Source organism: Bos indicus, chromosome 19, assembly GCF_029378745.1.
Source record: "Bos indicus isolate NIAB-ARS_2022 breed Sahiwal x Tharparkar chromosome 19, NIAB-ARS_B.indTharparkar_mat_pri_1.0, whole genome shotgun sequence".
In the NCBI taxonomy this organism is placed as follows: domain Eukaryota; kingdom Metazoa; phylum Chordata; class Mammalia; order Artiodactyla; family Bovidae; genus Bos; species Bos indicus.
In genome coordinates, this window is record NC_091778.1 from 7,609,325 (window position 1) to 7,622,348 (window position 13,024).

At 41.7% G+C, this 13,024-nt stretch overlaps 1 protein-coding gene across 1 annotated transcript; it reads left to right on the forward strand.

The window, feature by feature from the left end:
- Positions 1-510: 510 nt before the first annotated feature.
- On the forward strand, positions 511-12,369 carry LOC109573832 (phosphatidylcholine transfer protein-like). Its single transcript, XM_019981308.2, has 5 exons — positions 511-4,085; positions 6,554-6,633; positions 8,914-9,085; positions 9,957-10,024; positions 11,129-12,369. The coding sequence occupies exons 1-5, from the start codon at positions 4,043-4,045 to the stop codon at positions 11,204-11,206; spliced, it is 441 nt and encodes a 146-aa protein (XP_019836867.1). The 5' UTR covers positions 511-4,042; the 3' UTR covers positions 11,207-12,369.
- Positions 12,370-13,024: the final 655 nt, after the last annotated feature.

Genomic DNA, 13,024 nt, shown 5'->3' on the forward strand with positions numbered 1-13,024 from the left:
ACCAATGTGTTCTTAGGTCAGTTTCCCAAGGCAATGGAAATATCAGTAAAAATAAACAAATGGGACCTAATTAGACATAAGTTTTGCACAGCAAAGGAAACCATAAACAAAACAAAAAGACAGCTTATGGACTGTGAGAAAATATTTGTAAATGATATGACTAACAAGGCTTAATTTAACCTCTCCTACAATTCAATAACAAAAAAATACAACCCAATAGAAAAATGAGCAGAAGACCTAAATAGACATTTCTTCAAAGAAGATACACAGATGGCCAACAGGCATTTGAAAAGATGGTCATCATCACTAATTATTCAGTTCAGTTCAGTTGCTCAGTCGTGTCCAACTCTTTGTGACCCCATGAATTGCAGCACGCCAGGCCTCCCTGTCCATCACCAACTCCTGGAGTTCACCCAAACTCATGTGCATCGAGTCGGTGATGCCATCCAGCCATCCCATCCTCTGTCATCCCCTTCTCCTCCTGCCCCCAATCCCTCCTAGAATCAGGGTCTTTTCCAATGAGTCAATTCTTCTCATGAGGTGGCCAAAGTACTGGAGTTTCAGCCTCAGCATCAGTCCTTCCAATGATATTATTAGAGAAATGCAAATCCAAACAACAAGGTCCCACGTCACACTAGTCAGAAAGGCTATCATTAAAAATCTACAAATAATGACTGATGGAGAGGGTGTGAGAAGGAACCTCTTACATTGTTGCTGGCAATGAAATAATGCCATTTTCAGCAATATTATTGGACCTAGAAATTACCCTACTAAGTGAAAAAGTCAGAAAGAGAAAGACAAATGCCATATGATATCACTTTTATGTTAAATCCATAGTATGAAACAAATGAATGTACTTATGAACAAAAACAGACTAACAGAAATGTAGAACAGGCTTGTGGTTGCCAAGAGGGAGAGGAAGGATTAGGGAGTGAAGGATTGGGGAGTTTAGGATTAGCAGATGCAGTCTATTGTATACATGATGGATAAACAACAAAGTTCTATTGTAAAGCTCAGGGAACTATATTCAATGTCCTGTGATAAATCACAATGGAAAAGAATATATGTATATATTACAACTGAGTCACTTTGCTGTACAGCAGATATTAACACAATATTGTAAATCAACTGTTTCAATAAAATATTTTGAAAAAAGGAGAAATATGTCATATATTGCAATTAGGTGTTTGTGAATTATAGAGTTGCATGGCATTTTAACTTTGTTATTTTGGGCATTTTATAATTTTTATTAAAGATTATGAATTATTTTTATAATTATAAAAATTCACTTTATTTTTTCAATGACAAAACATTATTGTGTTGGCTGAATTTCTCTTTTAAAAGAAATGATGGTTTAAAAAAGTGCATTGATCCAAATTTGAGTGAGGCTGCTAAGTGCCTGAAAAAAACATTTTACTGATAGACTAGGAAAGGAGTCATTAAGCATTTGGTTTCTTCGGTGTTCTGGCATTTTTCAGTCGTATCATGAAGGGAATGTTTAAAGGAAGTTGTCATAATAATTCATTCTTGGGTATTGACACAAATCACAGCATTATATTTCTCTCTTATTAGAGGGCTTTCTGTTTCCTTTTCTGCAATATTACAGGACTGAAGTCACTAAGAGCTAAAATTATCAATACATTTAGGAGGAAAGGGAAACACTCTTAGAGGATTCAGTTTGCCTTAATTCATCCAAATAATCAAAGCTAACTCATGTGAAGTTGGGAAGATCATAATCTCTATACATAATTATCCCCTTTGTTCACTCTGTGTAGAAAATGGGGCCACATTATTCCTGAAGAGCAGCTAATTCTCTCTCTCTCAAAGCTGATTAAAGTGTGTATCACTGTAGATGTGTGTTGTCTATAAACCCTCACTGTCTTCCCATCCTTGAGAAGGAGGGGAGAGGGAGGAGGAGAAGAAGATATTTTCACCTTGACCTGCCCTTCTTTGGGGCATCCATGGCACAGCATGTAAAGGGGTCAGACCTACCAGCATGTCATTTGCTGGTTGGAAATACTTGGTATAAAGCCATTTACTTTTAAAGCTGACACTTCCTTCTGAATTCAGTTTCAATTTTATTTTCCATTTCCTGCCAGGTACCCTCACATACATCTGAGATTCCTCAACTGGGAATTATGGTTATGCCCCCTGAGTCAGGAGACCCTTGAAACCTCAGAATCTCTAGAAAGATTTCCATGTTTACCCCTTGACTTCACATAAGTTCCTGGGACAGTGTTTAAGAACATGGGTTCATTCATGTTTGATTAGGCAATAGCATTGCGTTAACAACTGGAAGTACGAGTCCATCTAAAAGGTTCACTTTGTTTAGTTTATTAGCTTTTGCACTGAAATTAATTAAGTCATTGCTGCTGCTGCTGCTGCTGCTAAGTCACTTCAGTCGTGTCCCACTCTGTGCAACCCCATAGACAGCAGCCCACCAGGCTCCCCTGTCCCTGGGATTCTCCAGCCAAGAACACTGGTGTGGGTTGCCATTTCCTTGTCCAATGCATGAAAGTGAACAGTCAAAGTGAAGTCGCTTAGTCATGTCCGACTCTTCGCGACCCCATGGACTGCAGCCCACCAGGTTCCTCTGCCCATGGGATTTTCCAGGCAAGAGTACTGGAATGGGTTGCCATTGCCTTCTCCAGATTACGTCATTAGTTTAACCTTAACAATATAGTCTCTAGTCAAGGTGAAGGTCAGGAATTCTTAGCTGCCATTGTATAGAGAGTGGAGTGTATCCACTCCAGCCCACATCCTCACATAATATGGCTTAACATAGAAACAAGGAATATGTTTTCTAGTTAGGAATCTAGAAATGGCCCTTTTCTGATTAAAAGGGACTAGTATGGTTTGAAGTTGGTATTTCTTCCCCTCTTTCATTCTTTTCTATACACGAGTTGCTTACAGAAAAAAGGATGCAGTTGGTGAAAAATTCTGTGTTGAAATTGGTAAAACAATATTTTTAATTTCATTATTCTCTGTGGTTATCTAAAATAGTCTGAAGCCTGGATGCTAGCTGCCAATATGATACCTCCACATGGATATTTAATAACCATTTCTAGCTCAACATTCTCACCATAGAGCTCTTGGTTACCCTGAAGCCGTAAGATCACCACCTCCGCAAGTTGTAGCTATCTCAGAAAAGTGATCTCCTGTCTACCTGGTTGTTTAAGCAAATGTTATAAGACTTTAAAAAAATTCTTTGCTTTCTCTGTCCCCACAGCCAGTCTGTCAGCAATTCCTGTTGACATTACTTGAAAATGTGTCCCTAAATCACTAACTTCTCCCCATGATTTCTGCTACCTTTGTCCAGTCACCAACGTCTCTTCTCTGGATCATTGTCCTGGTCTTCTAACCCATCTTCTTGCCCCCTTATGATCTATTTTCAAGCAGCAAGAACCATGTTTTTAAAAATTATTTCCTTGTTTTAATTAATTCGTTTTCCATAGCAATTAGAATAAGACCTCTTACCCCTTTACCTTGGTTCACAAATCCCTTTGGACCCAGCCCCCGCTGCTTCTCTGACTGTCCCCCATCATGGTTCTCTGGACCCCTTGACTTTCTGTTCTTTGAGTAAGACAATCAATCAACCTGAAGGCCCTTTCCCAACCAGGAATGGGCTTTCCTAATCTTCCCATAGCTGGCTCCTTCTACTATTTAGAAAAAATTCTTCTGATCAGTCCAACATAGAGACATTTCCCGGACACTTGACCACCAGCCCACCAAAACTAGATACCATTTATCACATAACTCTCTTTTATCCTATTTACATTACCTGGGTAGCTGTCACCACCAGTGGCAAAGGCAATGAGAGCAGAATCCTCACCTGCTTTTTCAGCATTGCATCACCGAGTCTACAGAGGAGGTGCTCAGGAATGACGTTGCACAAACAACAACTTTTCGTGTGCTGTGTAATAGCAACTCGAGAATCAGTAGGCTATTTCTGTCTGCTCTCATTTTATAGCTGACTGGACTTCATGAGTATAAGGTCTCTGGTATTGTGAGATCTCCACCAGATCTACTTGCAGATGTCTATATGGACTTAGAATATAGAAAACAGTGGGACCAGTATGTCCAAGGTGAGTCACACTTGATCTAAAAACACTATTAGAAAGTAGAATATATTCCTATTTACTCTACCCAGTAGAATGCAATAGGTTTAGTTATATTATGTTATATATGCAATAAGTTTAGTTATATTATGTTTCATTTAAAATTTTGGCTTAAATATCTGAAGTGCTGGGCTTAAATGTGGTATTTTGCCCTTACTGCAAGTTTGTTGTCATCTCATACATATATATACCTGAATATCCAGGTATATGTACCTGGATATATATATATACCTGGATGTTCATGAAAGGCTTTTTGGAAGAGATCATGTTTGAACTTTGCTTTAGAAGTGGAATCAAAGTTTTATAAATGGCAAGAATACATGTGTATGGGGAAGTGAGAGATGAGGGGGTGAGTGGAATAAGGATATTTGGCCCAAATAACAGCATTAGTAAAATGAAAAAGACCTGAAACAACATGAAATGTTAAAAAAGGAAGACAACTATGAGCAATTTTGTGTTCTTGCATAGTTGTGGTAGCAGAATTGGAATTAGCCCCAAAGGCCTAGGCTGGCCACCTGGCTACACTTCTTAGATTTTTCCTATAAGTGATGGAGAATTATAGAGGGAATAGATAAGGTATCTTTTTCCCACTTAGAGTGAGCAATGGCCTCTGCCATCTCAGTCACTGTGAAATAGATACACAGCTAGCTGATGGGGATAGAAATCCTGACAGACCCTTGCTGTGGTCAAGAATTTTGTTTGCAAGTAAGAAAAGCTAACAAATGGCACTGTAAGGAAAGGAAAGAGTTTATTGTTTCATGGCATTAAAAATCCAAGAGTATCTGGCCTCCAGGACAGCTGTATTCGGTACTTCAGTTCTCCAGTTTGACTGTTTTCTTTTGTGTTGACCACAATCTCAGGCAGATTCTTGTGTCTTGGCAGAAATACCACCAGAAGATGTAGGCTTACATTCTAACCACGTACACAACCACAGAAGGACAGGAACATTCCTACTTATGGCATCCAGATTCCCAGGATTGGCTTCTATTGCTTCAGCATGGATCATGCGCTTATTTCCTGGGGATGTTTGTCATGGTTTGGGGTCATTTAATGTTATCAAATACTCTTACTATTTAGGGTTCATTGTGATGCCCACTAATTCAAGGGAGAAGTCACACATTCTCTGTTCATCTTCCTAGCAGTCATGGTTCAGTCATGTGCTGTAGATGCTGGCAGAGCCTCTTATGTGTGGTACTTGGCATTAAGAGTCTGCACTATGGAGTATGGTCCAGAGGCTGCAGTAGCTTGACATCTCTGGAGCAATCCTGAGGTTCCTAACCTAACTCTATTCCTCCTAGATCTTCTCTGAGCTTCCTGAGAGCCTTTACAAAACCACTTTTGGGCCTAAACTTGCTAGAGTGGCAAGCCAAGACTATCCACACATGCCTTCCCTAAACCAATTGCTGTGATCATGTTTGACTCATTTTTCCCATGCCCGAAATTAACACTGAGTTAGAGCTGCTTAAACCATACTGTGGAGAAGGAGGGGAAGGGTGATGATCTGAAGGAGAAAGAGATTCTGGTACAAGAAGGGGAGAATCATAGCAGAGCAGCCAAAAGCAATGGATGGTCCCTCCTTCCCTTCCTTTCAAGGGCATTTTCAGCCTCTTGTAGTAATGGACTGATAAGTTCTTTACTGCATAGTCTGCTTCTAATAGGTTTTATTTCTTTCAGAAGCTGAATTAAATAACACATTTCTGCTGTCAGCACCTCCTCAAGGGGCTCTCTTGGCTCTTTCAGCAGTCTTAGCTTGACTCCTCTACATGGTTAGTTAGAAGCTTCCCACCCAGCTTGAGGGCAGAGGCTGTGCACTTCATCGTATCCCTTTGCTATCCTCCTTGAACTGATGTTATTTGCATACAAAAGGATGGTGGACATTATGCAGATTTACTTCCTGTCTCTGTAGTATAAAGCAAAACGGGAGAGAGGCAAGTAGCATAGTGTTAGCATAGTTAAGCTCCTTCCTGCTTAGGAGGAAGACTAACCTCTCTAAAACCTTCATTAAACAACTGTAAACACTAAACTGCATTGCTCAGTCCCAGGATAGTTGTAATATGTCAATAAATTTAAGGTAAGGAGTAAGGTCACAACAGTAGAACTATTGGTATTGCAGTGCCGTCCAATGGTTACCATGATTTAATAACTTGAAATTTTATTTTTTGGAAGCCTAATTTTATTATCACATTCTACCTCAGAATGTGTGTAGCTTCCAATGAACAAATTTTGTTGGATTCATTTATTTTTAATGTGTTTTTAAGTCTACTAAACATTGTTTCTGGGCAACAACTTTCAGTGATAATGACTTTTCCTGGAAGTCAGTGCCTTCTGAGTTAGTGGTTTATCATCTTCTACAAGACTGTCATATCAACACTTTTTGTTAATTGAAGCCAAAGAGACTTTCAGATGCAATAACGTCATTTGATTTTTTTTTTTAGAACTCCGTGAAATAAAAGTCGATGGAGAAGAAGCGGTCTATTGGCAAATGAAGTACCCTTTTCCCATGTCCAACAGAGATGTATCCTTTCCAAAAGTCAAGTGTTAGTCCCTCAAAAGTGTCCAACTCTTTGCAACCCCATGAACTGTAGCCTGCCATTCTCTTCTATCTGTGGGATTCTCCAAGTAAGAATACTGGAGTAAGTAGCAATTCTCTTTTCCAGGGGATCTTCTGGTTCTAGGGATGGGACTCCAATTGCATGCAGATTCTTTATCATCTGAGCTACCAGGGAAGCCCATCCTGGTGTAACATTGATCAGCTTTCTTAGTGTTTCCGTGCCTCGTGGCTATCACCCAATGGTGGCATGGCCAGGAGCTGTAGACAACACTGTCTTTTACTCTTGTGTAAGCATCTGCTAAAGCTGTTGCTTCTTGTGTGGCTTTCAGAGACCTCAGGGTGTGGCTTCTGAGCCTGACTACATGTAGCATCAGTAACGGTGGGAGGCAGCTAATAGTTTCTTGAGAACTTTTCTAGGAAATATTCTTGTGTCAGAATTGAGGACCTGAAAAAACTTTTCATAAAGAGTATTCAATACACTCCCTCAGTCTGCAGAGGAGGATGCGGGGACCTAGAGAGTTAAGGTGACAGAGGTGCACAGACAGGTGGTTAGCAGCTGACTTGGGACTGCAATCAGTTCAGCTCAGTTCAGTCGCTCAGTCAAGTCCGACTCTTTGAGACCGCATAGATTGCAGCACCAGGCCTCCCGGTCCATCACCAACTCCAGGAGTCCACCCAAACCCATGTCCATTGAGTGGTGATGCCATCCAACCATCTCATCCTCTGTCATCCCCTTTTCTTCATGCCCTCAATCTTTTTCAGCATCAGGGTCTTTTCAAATGAGTCAGCTCTTCGCATCAAGTGGCCAAATTACTGGAGTTTCAGCTACAACATCAGTCCTTCCAATGAACACCCAGGACTGATCTCCTTTAGGATGGACTGGTTGGACCTCCTTGCAGCCCAAGGGACTCTCAAGAGTCTTCTCCAATACCACAGTCAAAAGCATCAATTCTTCTGTGCTCAGCTTTCATTATAGTCCAACTCTCACATCCATACATGACCACTGGAAAAACCATAGCCTTGACTAGATGGACCTTTGTTGGCAAAGTAATGTCTCTGCTTTTTAATATACTGTCTAGGTTGGTCACAACTTTCCTTCCAAGGTGTAAGCGTCTTTTAATTTCATGGCTGAAATCACCATCTGCAGTGATTTTAGAGCCCCCCAAAATAAAATCAGCCACTGTTTCCACTGTTACCCTATCTATTTGCCATGAAGTGATGGGACTGGATGCCATGATCTTAGTTTTCTGAATGTTGACCTTTAAGTCACCTTTTCACTCTCCTCTTTCACTTTCATCAAGAGGCTCTTTAGTTCTTCTTCACTTTCTGCCATAAGGGTGGTGTCATCTGCATATCTGAGGTTATTGGTATTTCTCCCGGCAATCTTGATTCCAGCTTGTGCTTCATCCAGCCCAGCATTTCTCATGATGTACTCTGCATATAAGTTAAATAAGCAGGATGACAATATACAGCCTTGATGTACTCCTTTTCCTATTTGGAACCAGTCTGTTGTTCCATGTCCAGTTCTAACTGTTGCTTCCTGACCTGCATACAGGTTTCTCAAGAGGCAGGTCAGGTGCTCTGGTATTCCCATCTCTTTCAGAATTTTCCAAAGTTTATTGTGATCCACACAGTCAAAGGCTTTGGCATAGTCAATAAAGCAGAAATAGATGTTTTTCTGGAACTTTCTTGTGTTTTTGATGATCCAGCAGATGCTGGCAATTTGATCTCTGGTTCCTCTGCCTTTTCTAAAACCAGCTTGAACATCTGGAAGTTCACAGTTCACGTATTGCTGAAGCCTGGCTTGGAGAATTTTAAGCCTTACTTTATTAGCATGTGAGATGAGTGCAATTGTGCGGTAGTTTGAGCATTCTTTGTCATTGCCTTTCTTTGGGATTGGAATGAAAACTGACCTATTCCAGTCCTGTGGCCACTGCTGAGTCTTCCAAGTTTGCTGGCATATTGAGTACAACACTTTCACAGCATCATCTTTCAGGATTTGAAATAGCTCAACTGGAATTCCATTACCTCCACCAGCTTTGTTCGTAGTGATGCTTCCCTCAATGCATGCTCTCAAATGGGAACAGCAGGTGGGAAGAGCCATGGTGTTGCAGGGTATGTAAGACAGGAAGTGAAGTAACAATAAAGGGAGCAAACACCAAGTGGAGGAAGAGAATCATGTCCCTTTGCTTCTGACTCGTCTGAGATGCTGGACTTGATGTTGTGCCTTTACTGGTGGTGTAGTGTGTCTATGTGCGGCAGCGGCGAGAGCTGAACTTTGAAGGGCGGAAGGTCCACGTGATCCTGGCCCAGAGCATCTCTGTGCCGTGGTTTTCAGAGAAGTCGGGCATGATCCGGGTGAAGCAGTACAAGCAGAGCCTGGCAATCCAGAGCTATGACTCTTGGAGGAGTGAAGGTAAATACTGGGCATATGTTGGTGCACCTGCCTGGGCCACCCATGTGAAGGCCACATGGGTTGCAGGCCTATCAAATGCAGGATGCTTTTTCCCTGAGGTCAGAGACTGAGCATGGGTGCAAATAAATCAAATGAGACTCAGTTCACCCCAGAAGCTTAGCTACAATGAGAGATGGATGTTTAAATCTGATCAGTCCATTCTTTACTGACTCCATTGTCCAGATGAAATCAAAACATCCAAGTGAACCAGAAGGTTTAGAAACTCACTTCAGGAAAGTCCTGTACATGCACAAGCTGGACAGGGGTGGGCAGGAGGGCTGGTGGGACCACCTCTGGGGAGGCAGCTCCTTCTCAGCAAAAACCCAGGGACTCAGAACCTGTCTGCCTTGAGTTCCAGCCTTAGGAAAGAGTCTGGGAGGAGTCAATGCAGCCATCTGCTGGAATGGAATGGATGTGACCTTGAGGCAGCAGCAAAATCTGAACTTAGTTCTGACATGTGTTAAATCTGCCACCTTTACATGTCAATTTACTCTTCTGAGTCTTCATTTTATCATTTATAAACTGGCATTCAATTTTATCAACTTTTTATAATTGATACAGTTAATGAGAGAAAAAATTAAATGGGAGATATATCCCATTTAGATATAGATAATAAGTATCATGCCTTTAATAAAAAGAAGCAGAATGTGCCTGGGCTGTTTTCCTAAATGCATATATGTAAGTCTCCCACAAGACAAGGCAGAGGCAAGAGTTCACTTGAATTCAGTGTTACTTCCCTCCTTAATTTCTGGAATGAATATAAGCCTGGGCATTTCCAGGGGTTTGGCTCTATTTTTCCTTCTTGTAAATTGTGCTTTCTTTCCCTCTCTAGTTTTCATGTATTACTTCAATAACCCAGGTGGCCAAATTCCGTTCTGGATCCTTAACAATTTCACCAAGGTAAGATCCCAGAAGGCAGCAGGGGAGGTGTGTTTGGCAGATGTTAACTTAGCCTGTAGTGCTGTCGGTCTGGAGAGATGCGCTGTCTCGGGCCTCACACAGCTTGTTTGACTGAGTCTGGTTAGGACTGGAGTTGCAGCCAGGACAGCAGCCGGGACAAAAGACATAGAGTCTTTACCTGGAATGCCAGCCCTCCTTGCTTGCCCACAAAAAGCTCATTAGGATCACTCTCTGGAACCTCCAGACAATAGCCTGCTTCTCGTAGGAACAATGGTGCCTGTGGGCCCTGTATTTGCTTATGGAGGAGTTAGGCCAAGCTGACTTGGGAGGCAATGAGTCATGTCCAAGCCTGGGAAAACTTCCAGTTTTGTTCTTATTTTCTTTTTCTGTTGAGAAGTGGGAGCCTCAGTTGATCTGGATCACTAGAGACTGCTTAGGACCTGGAATTATGCCTGCCATTCAGTCTGCTTTGTAAGGTCCTACCTACTGACTGGAGGGATCACCAGTTCTCTGGGGGAATGAAAAAGCACATAGGCTTTGAATCAAGCACAAGATATTTTGAATCCTGACCTTGTTTCTGACTGTGTAATCTAGGCAAGCCATCAGTTTCTCCCCTCCAAAAAATAGAGATGGATATCCCCACTCTATAGAGAAGGATTAAATAAAACAACATTTGGGGAAATTGAAATGATCAATGCTAACTGAAGGATCACATATCCTGCTTCATTCCCCTGCCCACCCCCATCCTTACCATTTTCTAATTCTGTAAAGCAAGTCCTTTCTCTCACTTTTTTGGAAGAGTCCCACAGCCCATCCCTATCTCCTATCTTCCTTTTTCTTTCAAAATATGATATCTCAGAAATATCTTAGCTTTTTATTAGCAAAATACACAAGGTCTTACAACAGTGGCCACCTTGCCTTACCAGTGCCTTGTGTCTTAACTTGTGTCATCATCTGTGGCCACATTCTGTGGAAACCTGCTCGGGGGCCCTATTGTCACATTTATTATTCCAAAGGCCATCTTCGTTATCTTTGCCACTTCCTGAAGAATCAAGAGAGAGCACTGTGAGGACAGAGAAGTGACAAGTTTCCTTTCCTTTGCAGAGTGAAATTCCTGGCTTCCTGAGAGACTTGGAGAATGCCTGTCTGAAGTACCACAGAGCCGAAGAGAGAGATTTGTGAGCCTTGTGTCCGTGGAGTGATGTCCATAGAATGATGTCTGCAAGTGCCACGAGCACTGACACTCAGTCTGCCTCTCTCTTTTCCATCCTCGGAGGCCCACACGCTCTCCATCAGCTTGTTCTCAAGTGCGTTTGCCTGAAATCCACTTCCTTTGCCACTCTCCCGACCTGGGACCCACTGCCTTCTTCCACTGTTGAATGTGGGTGATGTTAAGGAAACCTTTGTTTGTTTATTTTTAAAAAGTGGAGTCCTCTAGGGAGCACAGCCATTTCATTATGCCATTCTAGGTTATTGTGGGTGAAGGACTGACACCACCACCTCAGGGCGACTGAACCCAGTGAGCCGGCTCCTTCCCACACCTGGGTCATTGCAACTCAGGAGAGTGATCTCCTGTTGCAGTTGCTTTGCCTTCAGAACTGACTCTCAGTGTGCCAAGACCAGAAGACCTATGTCCATTGGCCTTATGCTTTGCTGATTTGAGATGATAATCCCCTAAACCTCTACGCATTCCTACCTGGGGGGGATCATGAGCTGTTTTGATTTCAAACCATTTTGAAAGATGTCACAGCCCTGACTATGCATATAGTGTGAGACAGTTTTCGTCTCATCATCCATGCCTGAATTTTTCTCTTTCCCACATGCCACTGGGGAAGGCTGTCTGTACCTCTCTAGTTCCATGTTTTACTGGACAATGAGGCATTAAGATAACTCTGGTGGTTAGAATTAGCCAACTTGCTCTGCACACAGCATTGAGATTAATTTTCTTTATGTGTAATTTCCTTCTATAACATTTGGACATGTTGCAAGAATAAGTGTTCACAGCCAGGGAAATATGAATTAGTGGTGTGGTTGACCCTACACCTTTTTTTCTCAGGAATTCTAAATTATCTGCCTCTCCCACCAACAGAAAACTTCCCTTTTCCTACTTTTCTTTTGAATTTTGGAAGGAAAGCTATTCTGTGGACAAAGGCACAGCCTTATAATCTCAGGGAAAAATTTTAATCACTTTGTGTGATGGTACCAAATCTTGATTACTGGACATACAAATTCAGGATATAATTCCAGAAGCATGGGATTTATTAAAATGGGATAACTCAGACTGTGTCTTTTCTCTCTGGAAAAGGAAGTGTGTTGACTATCAAATAAATACCCAGTGATTTATACTTGTCTTGTACAGTCTCTTTTCTGCCTTATTCCCTATGAATGAGACTGTTAGGTCTCTTTGGTTTGCAAGTGAAATCCAACCTAACTCATGGACTTGAACATAAAAGAGAATTTTAGGCTCACTTACATACAAGGTCAGGTGTCGAGTGGCTTTAGGTAGTGGTTGATACAGGTGCTTGACAGAAATCTGCTCTGTCCTTCTTTGAGGTTTCTTAGATTTGGGGCCATGTTTGGTGGCAGGATCGCTGCTAATAAAAAATGGAAGACCTGCATCTTCCCGGGTTCACACCGAGTCAAAAAAAAAAAAAAAATTCCTTCAGTAGATCCTGAATCATCCCATGATTCCCTTTAAACCATGTACCAATCCCTGTCCCAGTGATTAGTCATGTGGATAGAATTCTGCAAATAAGTGAATACTTCAGAAATGTATCATTAAAATAGCACTATCAGTAATGTAGGGCTTATCTTGTGGCTCAGATGGTAAATAATTTGCCTACAATGCAGGAGACCCGGGTTCAATCCCTGGGTTGGGTAGATCTCCTGGAGAAGGGAATGACTATCCACTCCAGTATTCTTCCCAGGAGAATTCCATGGACAGAGGAGCTGCAATTTAATTTTAGGTAAAGTAAATCTGAATATCTCATGTAATAGAGG

Coding starts and splice junctions, on each gene's coding strand:
- LOC109573832 (XM_019981308.2), top strand. CDS start 4,043: ATGGACTTAGAATATAGAAAACAGTGGGACCAGTATGTCCAAG. Junction 6,634..8,913: donor TTCCCATGTCCAACAGAGAT/GTATCCTTTCCA, acceptor CTGGTGGTGTAG/TGTGTCTATGTGCGGCAGCG. Junction 10,025..11,128: donor TCCTTAACAATTTCACCAAG/GTAAGATCCCAG, acceptor TTTCCTTTGCAG/AGTGAAATTCCTGGCTTCCT.